This window comes from Artemia sp. Qi Xiang Cuo, chromosome 13 (genome assembly GCF_049724085.1).
Source record: "Artemia sp. Qi Xiang Cuo chromosome 13, ASM4972408v1, whole genome shotgun sequence".
Classification (NCBI taxonomy): Eukaryota; Metazoa; Arthropoda; class Branchiopoda; order Anostraca; family Artemiidae; genus Artemia; species Artemia sp. Qi Xiang Cuo.
In genome coordinates, this window is record NC_142806.1 from 3,495,094 (window position 1) to 3,517,148 (window position 22,055).

General features: G+C 34.0%; 1 protein-coding gene across 2 annotated transcripts in view; it reads right to left on the reverse strand.

Annotated features, from left to right (window-relative positions):
- ko (Stork-head domain-containing protein knockout) overlaps positions 1-22,055 on the reverse strand; it is a 229,574-nt gene that overhangs the window by 144,838 nt on the left and 62,681 nt on the right. For both annotated transcript variants that reach the window (XM_089099352.1, XM_089099351.1), the window contains exon 3: positions 20,372-20,567. In XM_089099352.1, the coding sequence (XP_088955478.1) occupies positions 20,372-20,567 (196 nt within the window). The remainder of the gene's footprint in view (positions 1-20,371; positions 20,568-22,055) is intronic.

The following is a 22,055-nucleotide window of genomic DNA, read 5'->3' on the forward strand; positions in this document are numbered from 1 at the left end:
TAGAGTAAGAAAACCAAATGAAGGGCCATTTCTAGGAATCTTGAGATTTTAAAAGACTAAAATCAGAAAGTGAAAGCAGATTACGCATGTCATAGCCTTTCGTTCTCAAGAAAATATAACTCTGGGGACTCAAAAGATGATATATTTCACTCTATAAATTTTACGGGTGAATGGAAGAGCTAAAAAAATACCCTTTTGGCTTTCTGATTGCCATTAGCAACCAGTTGCTTGTGTAGAGTAGTTTTTTTTAGGCCGACAGGATATAGTTTTACAGCGAAAAATGGTTTTCCAAGCGGGAATTCTTTTGAGATACTAGCCCTCGACCCCTGCCATATACTAAGTTTTTAATAGAATTTTTACAAAAATTGTTGCATAAACAATTCAATTCCTGTCTATTCCGGGTATGGGTTTAAAAAGTTAGACTATTAGTAAACTAATCCTTCCCACTTTTTATTCCCACACGAATTATTCTATTAAAGAACGCCACTCATATCCAAACCACTCATATCCAAACCACTCATATCCAAACCAACAATCGTCGCAGTTGTTTCATGGCTATAAGTTCGTATCTGACATATTCATACTTCTAAAATAATGGCCCAAAACCGCTTACCAAGCTGTTCTCAAAGGAAGAATTAACAGGACAATGTGTGTTCAATCATTCTGATCCTCTTTTTGAGAGCAGCCACCCTCCCCAAAGTAATTTAGAGGAAAAAATATTATATAGCCCATGTTCCTTGGCTATCCGGATTTGTACCCTCTTGCCCCCCCCCCTATAAAATACTGGAGATTCGCTCTTGATTATATCCAAGCCAAATGGAACTCCTTGAGCAACACAATTAGGATAAAACGTTAGGTTTACCCATAGAAACGGTGCTACAAAGCGTCACCTTTTCATTCATTTTAAATGAGCGATTGTTCCTTCTCAGGCGTAGATTTCTTTATGGAGAATAAAAAGATGCGTTAGCAACAAATTAAGATTGATGGACACAACTGAGTGAACAAACAAAGCAATACTATAAAAAGAAGAAGAAAACGTAGTGAACCTTCTCATTAGTTCTGCTGTGTCATTTCGATGAACACAAAAAGCTGCTTTTCTAGGGAAGCCCCCGAGTCGTTCACAACTTTTACAAGATACTTTAATTTCATTCGTAATGATAGATGGCTAAGAGCCGTCTCTTGCTTGGTTGCCAAGTCATCGGTTGCATTCACAGAGATAGGAAAAAAGATACCAGATTCTGCAAAATTTTGTGTTCAAACACCGCCGTTAAGTCACGCTAAATGTTTGGAGTGGAAGGATGGAATAAACATCAATTCCGCCGTAAAATCTCAACGAACGCAAAAAGTTACCTCTCTAATGAACCTCTTGGATCGTTCACAGCATTTACAAAATATTTTGAATTTTCCGTAACGATTGGGGGCTACGAGTTGTGTGTTCCTTGGTGTCCAAGAGATCGGTTGTATTCACAGAGATAGAAAAAGAAATAGAGGGCAGATTCTGCAGAATTTTGTTTTCAAACTCCACCGTTAAGCCGGAGTCATGCCGAATGTTTGGAGTAGGTGGATGAAATAAAAATTAATGTATCATATCTTTCCAAAGAACATAAAAGTTATTTTCTAGGAAAGCCATTGGATCGTTAACAACTTTTATAAGATACTATAATTTCTTCGATAATGACTGACGGTTATGAGCTGACTGCTGCTTGGTTGGATTCACAGAGATAGAAAAAGAAATAGAGGCCAGATTCTGTACAATTTTGTGGTCCGTCGTCAAGCCGGAGTCCAGCTAAATGTTTAGAATTGTAGAAAAGCTCTTATATCGTTCACAACTATTACAAGATACTTCAATTTCTTCCGTTATGAGTGATTGCAACAAGCTGTCTGCTACTTCCTTGCCATGTCAGTAGAAAGGGGGGTGCTACTCCGAACAGGGCTCCTTATATGGGCATAGCCTCCCTAGGGAGAACACGCGGTTAATGGGGTCAATGACCTAAATTTCCAAAGGTGTTGATGTTGTTGTTGTTGTGCACGCTCTCAGCGACTGTCAAGGTCGATGTATTTGTTGTTGGTGTTGTTTTGGCCATGTGCATAGAGTCATTAGGGAGAACACGTGGTTAACCCTATTGATCGTGACAGGGCTCCTTATATGGGCATAGGCTCCCTAGGGAGAACACGTGGTTAACCCTATTGATCGTGACAGGGCTCCTTATATGGGCAAAGCCTCCCTAGGGAGAACACGTGGTTAATGGGGTCAATGACCTAAATTTCCAAAGGTGTTGATGTTGTTGTTGTTGTAAGTGCACGCTCTCAGCGAATGTCAAGGTCGATTTATTTGTTGTTGTTGTTTTGGCCATGTGCATAGAGTCATTAGTGAGAACACGTGGTTAACCCTATTGATCGTGACGGGGCACCTTCTATGAGCATAGCCTCACTAGGGAGAACACAAGGTTAACACTCTAGATCGTGACAGGGCTCCTTATATGTGCATAGCCTCCCGAGGGAGAAAACATGGGTAATGGGGTCAATGACCTAAATTTCCACAGGTGTTGATGTTGTTGTTGTTGTTGTACGTGCACGCTCTCAGCGAATGTCAAGGTCAATTTATTTGTTGTTGTTGTTTTGGCCATGTGCATAGAGTCATTAGGGAGAACACGTGGTTAACCCTATTGATCGTTACAGGGCTCCTTATATGGGCATAGCCTCCCTAGGGAGAACACGTGGTTAACCCTATTGATCGTGACAGGGCTCCTTATATGGGCATAGCCTCCCTAGGGAGAACACGTGGTTAATGGGGTCAATGACCTAAATTTCCAAAGGTGTTGATGTTGTTGTTGTTGTAAGTGCACGCTCTCAGCTAATGTAAAGGTCGATTTATTTGTTGTTGTTGTTGTTTTGTCCATGTGCATAGAGTCATTAGGGAGAACACGTGGTTAACCCTATTGATCATGACAGTGCTCCTTATTTGTGCATAGCCTCCCTAGGGAGAACACGTGGTTAAACCTATTTATCGTGACAGTGCTCCTTATATGGGCATAGCCTCCCTAGGGAGAACACGTGGTTAATGGGGTCAATGACCTAAATTTCCAAGGTCGATATTGTTGTTGTTGTTGTTTTGGCCATGTGCATAGAGTCATTAGGGAGAACACGTGGTTAATTAAAGCGATTGGGAATTTGGAACACCTGTGCTGTCAATCATTAATCAAATTGTTTCCGGGCAAAGTTTAATAATGTCTGACAGGTACTGTCAATCATTAATCAAGTTGTTTCCAGGCGAAGTTTAATAATGTCTGACAGGTGATGTCAAGATTGATTGATATGTCAAAAAATGGGAATCAATTTGTTGTTTCTAAGGGGAATTATTGATTCACGAAAGGGGAATTAATTTGATGTTTCTAAGGGGAAGGTGGGGAAGAGATATATTGATTGCGTAATCGAAGGGAGAGAATTCCCGAGAAATTGATTACATAATCGATAGAACCCTATAAGGAGCTCGTGACGGGAATCCATTTATGGGCATAGAATGACGTAATCAACTAGGACAATTGGATTTCTGAGAAATTGATTACATAATCGGTAGAACCCTATCAGAAGGTCATGACGGGGATACATCTATGGGCATAGAATGACGTAATCAACTAGGACAAATGGATTTCTGAGAAATTGATTACATAATCGGTAGAACCCTATCAGAAGGTCATGACGGGAATTCATTTATGGGCATAGAATGACGTAGTCGACTAAGACAATACATTTTCATGATTTTTCAAAGTTCTATGTTAATTTATGTAGTTGAAATTCATGAGTTTGAATATTATAGGAGTGCTTGATCGTGGTTTACAGCGTCACAGCTACATTTTCTTGATCTTTTAAAGTTCATTTGAATTTCTGTTATTGTAAGAAAAGAGTAGAAATATTTTAGTAGTGTTTGGTTGTGGTTTACCTTGTCACAGTTACATTTTCTTGATTTTTCAAAGTTCATTTTGAATTTCTTTCGTTGAATTGCAAGAGTTGGAATAATTCAGTAGTGTTTGGTTATGGTTTACCTTGACACAATTAAATTTTCTTTATTTTTCAAAGTTAATTTTGAATTTATTTAGTTGAAAATCAAGATAATTAAGATTTAATTAGTGTTTGGTTTTGGTTTACATCTTCTCAGTTAAATTTTATTTATTTTCTAAAGCTAATTTTGAATTTATTTTGTTGAAATGCAAGAGTTGGAATAGTTCATTAGGGTTTGATTGTGGTCTACCTTGTCACAGTTAAATTTTCTTGATTTTTTCAAAGTTCATTTTGAATTTCTTTCTTTGAAATGCAAGAGTTGGAATATTTCAGTAGTGTTTGGTTGTGGTTTACCTTGTCACAGTTACATTTTTTTATCTTTAAATTTTCATTTGAATTTCTTTCGTTTAAATTCAAGTGTTTGAATATTTCAATAGTGTTTTGTTGGGGTTTAAAATGTCACATTTTCATTGTATTTATTTTTTCAATTTAAATTTTTTATTTCTGTCTTTTAAATGATCGTGTTGTTATATTTAAGTAGTGTTTGTTTGTGGTTTACATTGTCACAGTTAGATTTTCTTGATTTTTCAATGTTCATTTTTAATTTAATTCTCTGAAATTCAAGAGTTTGAATATTTCAGTAGCTTTTGTTTTTGTTTTACCTTTTCACTTATACATTTTATTGATTTTTCAAATTTAATTTTGAATTTCTTTATATGAAATGCAATAGTTGTACTATTTAAGAAGTTTTAGTTTGTTGTTTAAATTTTCACAGTTACATTTTCTTGATTTTTAAAATTTCATTTTTAATTTCTGTCGTTGAAATGCAAAAGTTGGAATATTTCATTAGTATTTGGCCGTGGTTGACCTTGTCACAGTTACATTTTCTTGATTTTTCAAAGTTCATTTTGAATTTATTTCGTTGAAATGCAAGAGTTGGAATATTTAAGTAGTGTTTTGTTATGGCTTACCTTGTCACACTTACATTTTCTTGATTTTTCAAAGTTCATTTTGAATTTCTTTCATTGAAATGCAAGAGTTAGAATATGTCAGTAGTGTTTGGTTGTGGTTTACCTTTTCACAGTTACATTTTCTTGATTTTTCAAAGTTCATTTCGGATTTCTTTCATTGAAATGCAAGAGTTGGAATATTTCAGTAGTGTATGGTAGTGGTTTACCTTGGCACTGTTATATATTCATGATTTTTCAAAGTTGATTTTTAATTTCTTTCGTTGAAATGCACGAGTTGGAATATTTCAGTAGTGTTTGGTTGTGGTTTACCTTGTCACAGTTACATTTTCTTGATTTCTCAAAGTTCATTTTGAATTTCTGTATTTGAAATGCAAGAGTTGGAATATTTCAGTAGTGTTTGCTTGTGTTTTACCTTGTCATAGTTACATTTTCTTGATCTTTCAAAGTTAATTTGAATTTATTTAGTTTAAATGCAAGAGTTGGACTATTTAAATAGTGTTTGGTTGTGGTTTATCTCGTCACAGTTACATTTTCTTGATCTTTCAAAGTTCATTTTGAATTTCTTTCGTTGAAATGCAAGAGTTGGAATATTTCAGTAGTGTTTGGTGTTGGTTTACCTTGTCAAAGTTACATTTTCTTGATTTTTCAAAGTTCATTTTGAATTTCTTTCGTTGAAATGCAAGATTTGGAATATTTCAGTATTGTTTGGTTGTGGTTTACCTTGTCACAGTTACATTTTCTTGATTTTTCAAAGTTCATTTTGAATTTCTTTCGTTGAAATGCAAGAGTTGGAATATTTCACTAGTGTTTGGTTATAGTCTACCTTGTCACAGTTACACTTTCTTTATTTTTCAAAATTCATTCTGAATTTCTTTCGTTGAAATCTAAGAGTTGGAATATTTCAGAAGTGTTTGGTTTTGGTTTACAATGTCACAGTTACATTTTCTATATTTTTAAAAGTTAATTTTGAATATCTTTCGTTGAAATTCGAGAGTTGGAATATTTCAGTAGTGTTTGGTTGTGGTCTACCTTGTCACAGCTAAATTTTTTTCAATTTAGAAAGTTATTTTGAAATTATCTCGTCGAAATTCAAGAGTTGAAATATTTCGCTATTTATTGGGTATGGTTTAACATTTCTCAGATAAATTTTATTTATTTTTAATAGTTCTTTTGTAATTTCTTTTGTTGAAATGCAAGAGTTGGAATATTTAAGTAGTGTTTGGGTGTGGTTTACCTTGTCACATTTACATTTTCATTATTTTTCACAGTTCATTTTGAATTTCTTTTGTTTAAATTCAAGAGTTGGAATATTTCAGTAGTGTTTGGTTGTGGTTTACATTTTCAAAGTTACATTTTCTTGATTTTTCAAAGTTGATTTTGAATTTCTTTCGTTGAAATGCAAGAGTTGGACTATTTCAGTAGTGTTTGGCTGTGGTTTACCTTGTCACAGTTACATTTTCTTGATTTTTCAAAGTTCATTTTGAATTTCTTTCGTTGAAATGCAAGAGTAAGAATATTTCAGTAGTGTATGGTTGTGGTTTAACTTGTCACAGTTACATTTTCTTGATTTTTCAAAGTTCATTTGAATTTCGTTCGTTGAGATGCAAGAGTTGGAATATTTCAATCGTGTTTTTATGTGGTCTAGCATGTCAAACTTACATTTTCTTGAATTTTGAAGGTTTATTTGAATTAAATTCACTGTATTTAAAGAGTTGGAATATTTAAGTAGTGTTTGGTCGTGGTTTACCTTGTAACAGTTAAATTATATTTATTTTTAAAATTTCATTTTTAAATTCAATAGTCTTAATTAAATATTTGTAATAATAAATTTTATTATTTAAGTTTTTAACAGATTATAATATAAATATTAAATTTAATTAAAATTTAAATTTGAATTTATTTCGTTGAAATGAAAGAGTTGGAATATTTCAGAAGTGTTTGGTTGTGGTTTACCTTGTCACAGTTACATTTTCTTGATTTTTCAAAGTTCATTTGAATTTATTTATTTTAAATTCAAGAGTTGGAATATATCAGTAGTGTTTGGCTGTGGTTTAACTTGGCACACTTACATTTTCTTGATTTTTCAATGTTCGTTTTGAATTTCTTTCATTGAAATAGGTTTGGTCGTGCTTTACCTTGAAACAGTTAAATTTCTTGATTTTGGTTAGGTTAGGTTAGGTTAGGCTAGATCAAGTTAGATTAGGTTAAGTTAGGTTAGGTGAGGTTAGCCTACATACGCGCGCGTATGTAGGCTAACCTAACCTAACCTAATTTAACCTAATCTAACTTGATCTAGCCTAACCTAACCTAACCTAACAAAAATCAAGAAATTTAACTGTGTCAAGGTAAAGCACGACCAAACATATTTCAATGAAAGAAATTCAAAATGAACATTGAAAAATCAAATAAATGTAGCTGTGCCGATTTAAACCACAGCCAAACTCTCCTGATATATTCCGACTCTTTCATTTCAACTAAATAAATTAAAATGAAATTTGAAAAATAAAGAAAATGTAACGGTGACAAGGTAAGCCACAACCAAACACTTGTGAAATATTCAAACTCTTGCATTTCAACGAAAGAAATTAAAAATGAACTTTGAAAAATCAATAAAATGTAACTGTGACAAGGTAAACCACACCCTACCACTCCTAACATATTCCAACTCTTGCATTTCAACGAAAGAAATTCAAAATGAACTTTGCAAAATCAAGAATATGTAACTGTGACAAGGTAAACCACAACAAAACACTACTGAAATATTCCAACTCTTGCATTTCAACTAAAGAAATTCAAAATTAACTTTGAAAAATCAAGAAAATGTAACTGTGACAAGGTAAACCAGAACCCAACACTACTGAAATATTACAACTCTATCAGTTAAATGACAGAAATATAAAATGAACTTTTAAAAATCAAGAAAATGTAACTGTGACAAGGTAAACCACAACCAAACACTACATAAATATTCCAACTCTTGCATTTCAACGAAAGAAATTCAAAATGAACTTTGAAAAATCAATAAAATGTAACTGACAAGTTAAACCACAACCAAACACTACTGAAATATTCCAACTCTTTCATTTCAACGAAATAAATTAAAAAAAACTTTGAAAAATCAAGAAAATGTAACTGTGACAAGGTAAACCACAAGCAAACACTACTGAAATATTCCAACTCTTGCATTTCAATGAAAGAAATTCAAAATGAACTTTGAAAAATCAAGAAAATGTAACTGTGACAAGGTAAACCACAACCAAACACTACTGAAATATTCCAACTCTTGCATTTCAACGAAAGAAATTCAAAATGAACTTTGAAAAATCAAGAAAATGTAACTGTGACAAGTTAAACCACAACCAATCACTACTGAAATTTTCCAACTCCTTCATTTAAAGGAAAGAAACTAAAAATGAACTTCTAAATATCAAGACAATGTTACTTTGACGAGGTACACCACAACCAAACACTACTGAAATTTTTCAATTGTTGTAATTCAACTAAAGAAATTAGAATTGAACTTTGAACAATTATAAAAATGTAACTGTGACACGGAAAACCAAAAAACAGCACTACCGAAATATTTCAACTCTTGCATTTCGACGAAAGAAATTCAAAAGAACTTTGAAAATTCAAGAAAATGTAACTGTGACAAGGTAAACCACAACCAAACACTACTGAAATATTCCAATTCTTGAATTTCAACGAAAGAAATTCAAAATGAACTTTGAAAAATCAAGAAAATGTAACTTTGACAAGGTAAACCAAAACCAAACACTAGTGAAATATTCCAACTCTTACATTTCAACGAAAGAAATTCAAAATGAATTTTGAAAAATCAAGTAAATGTAACTGGGACAAGGAAGACCATAACCAAACACTGCTTCGATATTCCAAATCTTGCATTTCAACGAACGAAATTCAAGGTGAACTTGGAAAAATGAAGAAATTGAAACAGTGACAAGGTAAACCACAACCAAACACAACTGAAATATTGCAACTCATTCATTTCAGCGAAAGGAATTCAAAATTAACTTTGAAAAATCAAGAAATTGTAACTGTGACATGGTAAACCACAACCAAACACTACTAAAATAGTCCAAATCTTGCATTTCAACGAAAGAAATTCAAAATGAACTTTGAAAAATCAAGAAAATGTCACTGTGTCAAGGTAAACCACAACCAAACACTACTGAAATATTCCAACTCTTTCATTTCAACGAAAGAAATTCAAAATGAACTTTGAAAAATCAAGAAAATGTAACTGTGACAAGGTACACCACAATCAAACACTACTGAAATATTCCAACTCTTGCATTTCCACGAAAGAAATTCAAAACGAACTTTGAAAAATCAAGAAAATGTAACTGTGACAAGGTAAACCACAACCAAACACTACTGAAATATTCCAACTCTTGCATTTCAACGAAAGAAATTCAAAATGAACTTTGAAAAATCAAGCAAATGTAACTGTGACAAGGTAAACCACAACCAAACACTACTGAAATATTCCAACTCTTGCATTTCAACCAAAGAAATTCAAAATGAACTTTGAAAAATCAAGAAAATGTAACTTTGACAAGATAAACCACAACCAAACACTACTGAAATATTCCAAATCTTGCAATTCCACGAAAGAAATTCAAAATGAACTTTGAAAAATCAATAGAATGTAACTTTGACGAGTTATATCAAAAACAAACACAATTGAAATATTCTAAATCTTGCTTTTCAACGAAATAAATCCAAAATGAACTTTGAAAAATCAAGAAAATGTAACTGTGACAAGGTAAAGCACAACAGAACACTACTGAAATATTCCAAATCATGCATTTCAGCGAAAGAAATTCAAAATGAACTTTGAAAAATCAAGAAAATGTAACTGTGACAAGTTAAACCACAAACAAAAAATACTGAAATATTCCAACTCTTGCATTTCAACGAAAGAAATTCAAAATAAACTTTGAAAAATCAGGAAAATGTAACTGTGACAATGTAAACCACGACCATACACTACTGAAATATTCCAACTCTTGCATTTCAATGAAAGAAATCCAAAATGAACTTTGAAAAATCAAGAAAATGTAACTTTTAAAAGTTAAACCAAAACGAAACACTCCTAACAACTTCTAACTCTTGCATTTCAACGAAAGAAATTCAAAATGAACTTTGAAAAATCAAGAAAATGTAACTTTGACAAGATAAACCACAACCAAACACTAATTAAATATTCCAAATAATTAATTTAATATAACTTAATTCAAAATTAACATTGAATAATAAAGAAAATTTAAATTTTACAAGGTAAACCAAAAACAAAAACTACTTAAATATTAAAACTCTTGCATTTAAACGAAATAAATTCAAAATGAACTTTGAAAAATCAAGAAAATGTAACTGTGACAGGGTGAACCACATCCAAACACTACTGAAATATTCCAACTCTTGCATTTCAACGAAAAAAATTCAAAATGAACTTTGAAAAATCAAGAAAATGTCACTGTGAAAAGGTAAACCACAACCAAACACTACTGAAATATTCCAACTTTTGCATTTCAACGAAAGAAATTCAAAATGAACTTTGAAAAATCAAGAAAATGTAACTGTGACAAGGTAAACCACAACCAAACACTACCGAAAAATTCCAACTCTTGCAGTTCAAATATATAAATTCAAAATGAACTTTGAAAAATCAAGAAAATGTAACTGTGACATGGTAAACCACAACCAAACACTACTGAAATATTCCAACTCTTGCATTTCAACGGAAGAAATTCAGAATGAACTTTGTAAAATCATGAAAATGTAACTGTGACAAGGTAAACCACAGTCAAACACTACTGAAATATTCCAACTCTTGCATTTCAACGAAAGAAATAAAAAATCAACTTTGAAAAATCAAGAAAATGTAACTGTGACAAGGTAAACCAAAACCAAACACTACTGAAATATTCCAACTCTTGCATTTCAACGAAAGAAATTCGAAATGAACTTTTAAAAATCAAGAAAATGTCACAGTGACAATTTAAACCACGTCAAAACACTACTGAAATATTCCAACTCTTGCATCTCAACGAAAGAAATTTAAAATGAAGTTTGAAAAATCAAGAAAATGTAACTGTGACAAGGAAAACCACAACAAAACACTACTGAAATATTCCAACTCTTGCATTTAAAAGAAAGAAATTCAAAATGAACTTTAAAAAATCAAGAAAATGTAACTGTGACAAGGTAAACCACATCAAAACACTACTGAAATATTCCAACTCTTGCATCTCAACGAAAGAATTTCAAAATGAACTTTTAAAAATCAAGAAAATGTAGCTGTAACAAGGTAAACCACAGCCAAACACTACTGAAATATTCCAACTCTTGCATTTCAACCAAAGAAATTCAAAATGAACTTTGAAAAATAAAGAGAATGTAACTGTGACAAGTTAAACCACGTCAAAACACTACTGAAATATTCCAACTCTTGCATTTCAACGACATAAATTCAAAATGAACTTTGAAAATCAAGAAAATGTAACTGTGACAAGTTAAAACACAACCCAACAATAATGAAAGATTCCAACTCTTTAAATTCAACGAAAAAAATTCAAAATGAAGTTTGAAAAATCATGAAGATTAAACAGTTACACGGTCTATCACGCACCAACACAAGTGAACAATTAAAAATCTTGCATTGCTACTAAAGAAATTCACAATTACATTTGAAAAATCAATAAAAGGTAAATGCGAAAATTTAAAACACAAAAAAAGACTACTGAAATATTACAACTCTATAATTTAAACGACATAAATTCAAAATGAGCTTTGAAAAAATCAATAGAATGTAACTGTGACATTTTAAACCACACCAAAACACAATTGAAATATTCCAACTCTTGCATTTCAACGAAAGAAATTCAAATGAACTTTGAAAGATAAAGAAAATGTAACTGTGACAAGGTAAACCACAACCAAACACTACTGAAATATTCCAGCTCTTGCATTTCAACGAAAGAAATTAAAAATGAACTTTGAAAAAATCAAGAAAATGTAACTGTGACAAGGTATACCACAATCAAACCATAATTAAATATTCAAACTCTTTCATTTAAAAGAAATAAATTATAAATGAACATTTGAAAATAAATAAAATGTAAATTTTAAGATTTAAACCACGAACAAACACTACTTAAATATTCCAAATCTTGCATTTCAACTATAGAAATTCAAAATGAACTTTGAAAGATCAAGAAAATGTAACTGTGACAAGGTAAACCACAGCCAAAAACTACTGAAATATTCCAACTCTTGCATTTCAACGAAAGAAGTTCAAAATGAACTTTGAAAAATCAAGAAAATGTAACTTTGACAAGGTAATCCACAACCAAACACTAGTGAAATAGTCCAACTATTTCATTTCAAAGAATGAAAAAAAATATTAACATTTAAATATCAATAAACTTTAATTGTGACACATTAAAAAAAAAACTAGCGATTCTTACAAAGACCTACAATTGCATTTCATCGAAAGAAATTCCAAATGAAGTTTGCAAATTATATAGAAATTAGCATTAACAAGTTAAACTCTGTAAAAGAACAAATGACACAGTAACAAAAATTCATCTAAACTACAGACATTAGAATATAAAATTGAAATATCAATAGAATTTATCTCTAGCATTGTACAACATGACAAAACACTAATGAAATATTCCAACTCTTGCATTTCAACGAAAAAAATTCAAAATGAACTTTGAAAAATCAAGAAAATGTAACTGTGACAAGGTAAACCACAACCAAACACTACTGAAATATTCCAACTCTTGCATTTCAACGAAAGAAATTCAAAATTAACTTTGAAAAATCAAGAAAATGTAACTGTAACAAGGTAAACCACAACCAAACAATACTGAAATATTCCATCTCGATTATTACAATTACAGAGCTTAAAACTTAATATTGAATAATCTATAGTCTGTTAATGTTTAAAGTAAATCCCCAACGAAACACTCTTAAAATATCTAAACCATTGAATCTAAAATAAAGAAATAAAAATATAATATGAAAAAGAAAATATTTTAAATGTGACAATTAAAAACACAACCAAACACAAATGAAATATTCCAACTTGTCTTAGTCGATTACGTCATTCTATATCCCATAAATGAATTCCCGTCATGACCTTCTGATAGGGTTCTACCGATTATGTAATCAATATCTCAGAAATCCATTTGTCCTAGTTGATTACGTCATTCTATGTCCATAAATGGATACCCGTTATGACCTACTGATAGGGTTCTACCGATTATGTAATCAATTTCTCAGAAATCCAATTGTTTTAGTCGACTACGTCATTCTATGCCCATAAATGAATTCCCGTCATGACCTTCTGATAGGGTTCTACAGATTATGTAATCAATTTCTCAGAAATCCATTTGTCCTAGTTGATTACGTCATTCTATGCCAATAAATGGATCCCCGTCATGACCTTCTGATAGGGTTCTACCGATTATGTAATCAATTTCTCAGAAATCCAATTGTCCTAGTTGATTACGTCATTCTATGCCCATAAATGGATTCCCGTCACGAGCTTCTTATAGGGTTCTACCGATTATGTAATCAATTTCTCGGGAATTCTCTCCCTTCGATTACGCAATCAATATATCTCTTCCCCACCTTCCCCTTAGAAACATCAAATTAATTCCCCTTTCGTGAATCAATAATTCCCCTTAGAAACAACAAATTCATTCCCATTTCGTGACATATCAATCAATCTTGACATCACCTGTCAGACATTATTAAACTTCGCCTGGAAACAATTTGATTAATGATTGACAGTACCTGTCAGACATTATTAAACTTTGCCCGGAAACAATTTGATTAATGACTGACAGCACAGGTGTTCCAAATTCCCAATCGCTTTAATTAACCACGTGTAAAGGTAAAGGTAAAAGGTAAAGGATGCGGCACTAGACCCTTAAGGTCCAAACCGGCGGTGCTGATCTCCGTTTCTTGGCCCTTCAGCCAGGAAGTGCAATGAGGGGCTGGGGGACAGCCAACCTATGCTGTCGCAAACCCTTCCTGTTTACCTTCCCTAGATTTCTCCAGGTACCCATTTAGAACTGGGTTGACTCTGGCTAAGCTTACAGGGTCACACCACAGACCCGCGTCCCAAACTAAGAAACTGACCACATCAGGGATCGAACCCGAATTCACGGATTCTCAGCCCAGCGCGCGTCCACTTAGCCAGAACGGCTTCGTGTTAACCCCTTGTTCTCCCTAATGACTCTATGCACATGGCCAAAACAACAACAACAACAATATCGACCTTGGAAATTTAGGTCATTGACCCCATTAACCACGTGTTCTCCCTAGGGAGGCTATGCCCATATAAGGAGCCCTGTCACGATCTATAGGGTTAACCACGTGTTCTCCCTATGGAGGCTATGCCCATCTAAGGAGCCCTGTCACGATCAATAGGGTTAACCACGTGTTCTCCCTAATGACTCTATGCACATGGCCAAAACAACAACAACAACAAATAAATCGACCTTGACATTCGCTGAGAGCGTGCACTTACAACAACAACAACAACATCAACACCTTTGGAAATTTAGGTCATTGACCCCATTAACCACGTGTTCTCCCTATGGAGGCTATGCCCATATAAGGAGCCCTGTCTCGATCTATAGGGTTAACCACGTGTTCTCCCTAGGGAGGCTATGCCCATATAAGGAGCCCTGTCACGATCAATAGGGTTAACCACGTGTTCTCCCTAATGACTCTATGCACATGGTCAAAACAACAACAACAACAAATAAATCGACCTTGACATTCGCTGAGAGCGTGCACTTACAACAACAACAACAACATCAACACCTTTGGAAATTTAGGTCATTGAACCCATTAACCATGTTTTCTCCCTATGGAGGCTATGCCCATATAAGGAGCCCTGTCTCGATCAATAGGGTTAACCTCGTGTTCTCCCTAGTGAGGCTATGCCCATCTAAGGAGCCCTGACACGATCAATAGGGTTAACCACGTGTTCTCCCTAATGACTCTATGAACATGGCCAAAACAACAACAACAACAAATAAATCGACCTTGACATTCGCTGAGAGCGTGCACTTACAACAACACCAACATCAACACCTTTGGAAATTTAGGTCATTGACCCCATTAACCGCGTGTTCTCCCTAGGGAGGCTATGCCCATATAAGGAGCCCTGTTCGGAGTAGCACCCCCCTTTCTACTCATGTCATTGCTTGCGTTCACACACACAAAAAAGAAATAAAGGCCATATTCTGGAACATTTCGTGTCCAGATTTTGCCGTTAAACCGGGTCATGCTAAACATTTAGAATAGAAGAATTGCATAAATGGATACCAGCAAGCAAGAATGTGGCCTCTATTCTTTTTTCTATCTCTCTGCATACTACGTTTTGAATTTCCAAAACCGAAGTAGTCGTTATTACCGACTTGGCAGCAAAGGGTGGATACGGATTTTTTTTTTTGGGGGGGGGGGCATCAACAAAACTTGAGCTCACAATTTGGTATTTTCGCCCAGCCAACCCAGTATTTACTTCAATTTTCAACCTACTAGGGGAAATACACTCTAGTTGACAACATTGAGTATTATTATTTTTACCCAGGTAGAAGCATCTAGATTTTCATAAAGAAAACAATTTCACGAAGAGCCTGAGGTTTTACCTATGCTGTCTCGGGCCATCGACGAGTATACATATTTATTATTTTTTTTTGCTCCCTAGCTTTTGGCAAAAGCAAAAAGACATGCATTTTACAATTACAATTTGCTTCCATGTCCCTCCCCCATAACAAAATCTAGTGGCATTTTATCCATATAATTTTCGTGTGTTCTATAGTTTGTCTTTTTTGGGGAGGGGACGAATTATCCCCCCCCCCATCACCCTTCTATAGACTAATTTAGGCCATTCAGTTTTTGGATTATGTTCCTTGGGTTCCTCTAATTGAAGAAAACCTAAAACCGTGGCTCATAGATATGGTTCTAAGTAAATGTATGTCAATACTCGCTAATTAACTAGCCCTATCATCAGCTCTACTCAGTTCTGACAGGACTGTGATGGTTTCGACCTATTGAGCTATGGTTTGGCTACTGAAATGTAAAAAATAAGTAGGCCTAAACTGGGAGAAAAATTCGGCATAATTACGCCGAATAGGCTAATTTGGGCCATTCAGTGTTCGTGCCTACATTTACTTACATTTACTACATTTACTTCAGTGTTTGGGCCATTCAGTGTTCGGTTTCTCTAATTCAAGAAAACCTCTGCTGCATGTGCATAAGCTTACTGAGGTGAAATGTCAAGAAAGTAAATTAATACATATCTGACATCCCAAACATTTTGAGACTTAATAGATTCAAGATATAATTAACAATTGCCTGTCTATCTGTCAGACTTATTGTTGAATACATTAATGCTCAGGTGTGATATAGCATCATAAGGCTTACTTGAATGGTATGACTTTCATTACCTTCGGAAAATCTGGGTCAGGATCAGTTTCTAAATAAATAACGAGTAACTTGGGATCAGGGCCACTAAGGGGGAAATATTTCAGGGGCGAGGGGCACAACTTCAAAGAAATATCCAAAATTGGTAGAATACAATCATAAAAAAATAGGGGTAGGCTAAATCTGTTATAGCTACAACACTCAAGTTCTTCATCTAATTAGAACTGGTTTCTCTGACGCTCAATCCTAATGGAATATACCAAAACATTGTACTTCATTAAAAAAATAATGGAAACTAACCTAACCAAATTTTTATTTTAGCATCCGTGGTCAGACACTATTTTCTATTAATACAGATCACAAACTGAATGAATTTCATACATGTTAAAAAAAAAACGGTACTTCGATTAAATAAATAAAAAAAAAACTTTTTTAACTAAAAGTAACGAGCGACATTAAAACTTAAAACGAACAGAAATTATTCCATGCATGAAAGGGACTGTCCCCTCCTCAACACCACGCTCTTTACGCTAAAGTTTGTTATTGTTTTAAAAATAGAATTGTGAGAAAAATTCCAGCTTTAGCGTAAGGAGCGAGACGTCGAGGAGGGGACAGCCCCTTTCACATACGGAATAATTTCTGTTCGTTTTAAGTTTTAATGTCGCTCTATACTTTCAGTTCAAAAAAACTTGTTTTTTTTGTTTAATTTCTGAATTTTTTTGAATTAATACAGGTTTTGATTTTGGCTCACCGTACATGAATAATTAAAACGAAATTTGCATATTAATTTTACTTTTTTTGTTAAATGGTTTTCTTGAAAGTTGTTTAATTTTAATTACGAACGTTTTTATTAGTAATAAACATAAGTAACTTACGAGTTAACTTAAGTGACAAACTTCTATATTCTTATATTTTTATTACGTATATTATTGGATTCGCCCCCTAGTCAATACCTCGCTCAATAATCTAAGGTTCGAGTTTTGTTCCAATTCTTTAAGAATGACCCCTTAATCACAAAGGCTTATGTGAAAGTACTAAAAGACTAGCGTACAGAGCGAGGTATTAACTAGGAGGCGAACCCAATCATATACGTAATAATTTTTATTCGTTTTAAATTTTCATGTTGCTGCTTAATTTTAGTTGAAAAACTTGTTTTTTTATTTAATTCCTGATCGTTTTTTTAAATAATGCCGAGAAATACGGCCCCCCCTTCATAGCAACGTCCCTTCCCCCATGAAAACTTACTCCATGGAAAGATCCTCCGACGTAACCCCCGATCCAATCACCCCACGCTACCAGAAAAAATCCCCCCCCCCCCGAAAACGTCCGTATACTTCCCAATAACCAATACTATATGTAAACATTGGGCAAAGTTTATAACTTGCAGCCCTTCTCCCGGGGATAGTGAGGGATTAATCCATCCTCAAAGACAAAATTATTATATTTTTCGACCTTACTGAACAAAATGGCTATCTCAAAATTTTGATCAGGTGACTTTGGGAAAAAGAGCGTGGGAGGGGCCTAGTTGCCCTCCATTGTTTTGGTCACTTAAAAGTGGCACTAGAACTTTTAATTTCCTTTCAAATGAGCCCTCCCGCAATATTCTAGGACCACTTGGTCGATACGATCACCCCTGAAAAAGAAAATAATAAATAAAAAATAAAATAAACACGCATCCGTGATCTTTCTTCTGGCAAAAAATATAAATTTCACATTTTTGCAGATAGGAGCTTGAAACTTCTGTAGTAGGGTTCTCTGATACGCTAAATCTGATGGTGTGATTTCCATTAAGATTCTATTACTTTTAGTGGGTGTTTCCCCCTTTTTCGAAAATAATGCAAATTTTCTCAGGCGCGTAACTTTTGATGGGTAATACTAAACTTGATGAAACTTAGATATTTGAAATCAGCATAAAAATCTGATTCTTTTGATGTATCTATTGGTATCAAATTCCATTTTTTAGAGTTGCAGTTACTGTTGAGCCGGGTCGCTCCTTACTTACAGTTCGTTACCACGAACTGTTTGATGAAGATATTTGGTGCTGTAGCTATAACAGATAAGTACCAATGAGGAATTAACCTAAAAATATACTAATTTTTCAAAAATAGTGCCCGAAAGTCCCTCCCCCCCTTGAGTAAGTGCATGATCTAATATTCGTTGTCGACATACAGTATTCGTTTTTAGAAGCTTAGTTCCTGCTAAGACATTTTCTTTAGGAATTCCAAGCATTGGCCAAAGTTACCGCTAATTTTTGGGACTTTCCTTTCCCTCACTTGACATTTTCCCCTAAATCAGTTATTTATTTACTGGTCCTTAAATAAAATAGTATTTTCCAATACAAAAGCAGGACACATTTCGACGGTTTCGATGCAAGAGAAAAGGAAAAGAATAATAAACTCCAGTATGGGCTATTGTTTTCACTAATCTAGAGATTTTTGGAAATAGTATATTTTTTTCACAAGGGACAACCCTGTTAATAAGCAGGTTCAATTTTCAGCGTTATATATTTGCTTTAATAGGCTTCAAATTATTGTTACTGGACAATAAGCAACTGATTGGAAGAAATATTTAGTGGTAAAAATATTGTTGATTCTACTTCAATCTAACCTACTCCGCTATTGCGTTTGTTTGTCACTCAATAGAAGAACAAATGAGAAGAAGTGGTTCTTGGTCAAGTCCACACACAAGGTGGGGATATTTGGGCTCATGCTTCTCCAAAATGTCGACCCATTTATGTACAAGAAGTTGTCCTTGGTCAAGTTCATACACAAGGTGGGGATATTTGGGCTCATACATCTCCAAAATATCGACCCATTTATGAATTTTCCATAGTCGGTCATATTTTTCATATAATCCACCAGTTTTTTCGTTTCTTTTGGAATCTGTCCTATAAATTTCTGTTCGTTCCAAACAGATTCCCGAATGTCTACTTATACAGGTCCCCATCCCTTATAGAAAGATAGGAATGAAAATAAAAATATATTCCTGACCGTCATTAGAAAGGATTGAGGGTGGAGGAGTGAGTGCGTGCATGTGCGTGCGCCTGTTGTGTGTTGGTGCTGTGATTAGCTGTCAGTAGTAGAAGTAAAAGTAGTCTGTTTTTGCTAAGAAACAGACCTTCGGGTGTCAATTGCGCAAGATGATCTCCATTCCTCCTCTAAAAACGTCAGTTTTGTTCACACTATATTCATCAACAAGGACCTAATATTATAAAAGCGACCAATGAGAAACGTTCCTTCCTGAAGATATTTCAAACAGACTTAAAAATAATAATTTCAACTTCATTTATTAAAGAACAAAAAACTAAATACACGTCATATCCACTCTAAATGCCAGGGCATAATTTGGTTGAGGAAGGGGTAAAGACATGTAAAAACCACAAAAAACTTTATCCTTCCACCTCAAAAGGGGTTAAAAGCCTAGCATATGTTTGAAAAATAGGATATACCCAGCTCCTGCTACCATTGTTCAAATGCCCATTGTTGGATAGGCAACTCCTTTCCTTAAATGTACAAAACAATATTACGAGAGACGTCTATGATAACGATATGACTACTATTCTACCAATTTGAAAACCAATCAATTTAATCTTCAAAATCATGCTTCAAAGTCACTTCTTATTTCAGCAATATTTTTAATTCATCAGCATGACAATAAATTTATTGTGATTAATTAACACAATATACAAATAAGATAAATAAATTAATATACATATCCACAATTATTGTTCGTGTAGTACTAAGATATAGAAAATAATTATTTTCACAGATAAATTATTTTTATATGTTTATTGTTATTGTCTTGGAAAGTGCAAATAAGGATGGACACTTTCTCAGCGATTGAACTTCAAACAGAAATATAGGCCCTCTTCTTTCAACATATAGGCTACTTAAAATTTCCAGTTACAGAGAAACATGACTTACCTATAACATTAATTCTAAAATTCAAAGGGGCTCTCAGTACTTTTCTAGCCCATCCTCCTCGAATAACCTCTAATACTGTTTCGTTTCCTGATAGAAGTAAGGTCGAAGGTGCCACATGGCCACGATACTGAACAGAGGCAATCGCTTGAAGTAAATTTGAATTCCAAAAGCATTTCGAGTTAATCTCCTGAAAAGCCTATAAAAGAATAAAAAATTAGTAGCTGTTCGGATAATGTTACCAAAAATAGTGGCGTCGATTAGGGGGGGAGGGACATTTGACCTCAAGATTCATTTACTTCTCCCCCTAGATTTGAAAAATATTGTTTCGGGTAGTTTCATTCATAAATAGCATTTTCTTTGGTGTTTTCATAGAATAAAATTGAAAAAAAATAGTTCCCCCCCCCCAAGATTCTGAAAATATATTTAGCCCTCCTTAATTTCCTCGAATTGAATCCACTGATAAGAAAAGCATCCAACCTATAAAACACTAATAATAAAAAAGAGAAAGAAAATAACGGAGCGATTTTTTTTTTTTGGGGGGGGGGATTCTAAAAAACGATTTGATAATTTGAATAAGAATTGCTTAAAAATTAGAGAAAGTTTAGAATTTTGAGTATGTCCGCGTACGTAACCCTCAGTGCTTAAAAATATTCGTTTTTGTATGAAATCGTGGAATAAGGGTGAAGTTTCGTATCAGGATGGCCTAATCATGGGCGCCCATATGGGGGGGGCTCCCGCCCCCCTGCCTGAATGATGCAGCCTTATTTTTATATTTGTGTTCTGAGATTTCTATTATATAGCATTAAAAGTGCCAATTAGATGAGGTTTGCCCCCCTGGAATTCAGTTTATGGGCGCCCATGGGCCTAATTCTTAAATAATAAGTTCCTAATGTTAGCAGTTTAGTAATAAAAAAATTTCAATATTCGTCTTGTTACTTTTTTTTAATGTTTTTTTTTTTTTTTTTTTTTTTTTTTTTTAATACAATGTATCTCGTTAACAGAATTAGTTCTATAATCTTGCCTAAAAATTGTCCAAAGTTGCTCAACCAGGAACAACATTCATTCATATCATTTGATCTAAAATTCAGGCATATTACACATATGTAATATGGGGGGGACAACCCTCAAAATCTTGTGATTTTCAAGAACTACGGGGTATAAGGATGGATTTCAATTCAAAAATGAGGCCGTTGGTTCTACCGGTTTATATGGCTGAGATTTTGGGAGGAAGGGATGCAAAATAGCTGATCTTAAGAGGCTAGATCAAAAACGCATAAAAGTATATTTTCTGGCCACAACTCCCTGAAATGACCCTAGTTAGGAACCCAAAACTGCCTGGTTTGATATTTTGAATAATTTTTTTCCTCAAATTAGGACTTGGATATTAATTCTTGTATACCTTCCTGGTTCTACACAATCAGGGATCTTTTGTTACACCCAAAATGGGATCTTTTGTTAGGTACTGGGGAAAAATGACCGGGATATATGCGAAGGATTCGCGCAAAAATTATTTCTACTCTGGAGTAAGGCCGTACTCAGAGGGGGTTATGGGATTTGGACCCCCCCCCCCCCAAAAAAAAAAAAATGTTTTTTTGACTCGTAAAAACGTAACAAACATGGATATAACCAAATTGTGTATGCGTTTTGAGGTTTTTTGATTATATCTCGGTAATAGCTGGACAAA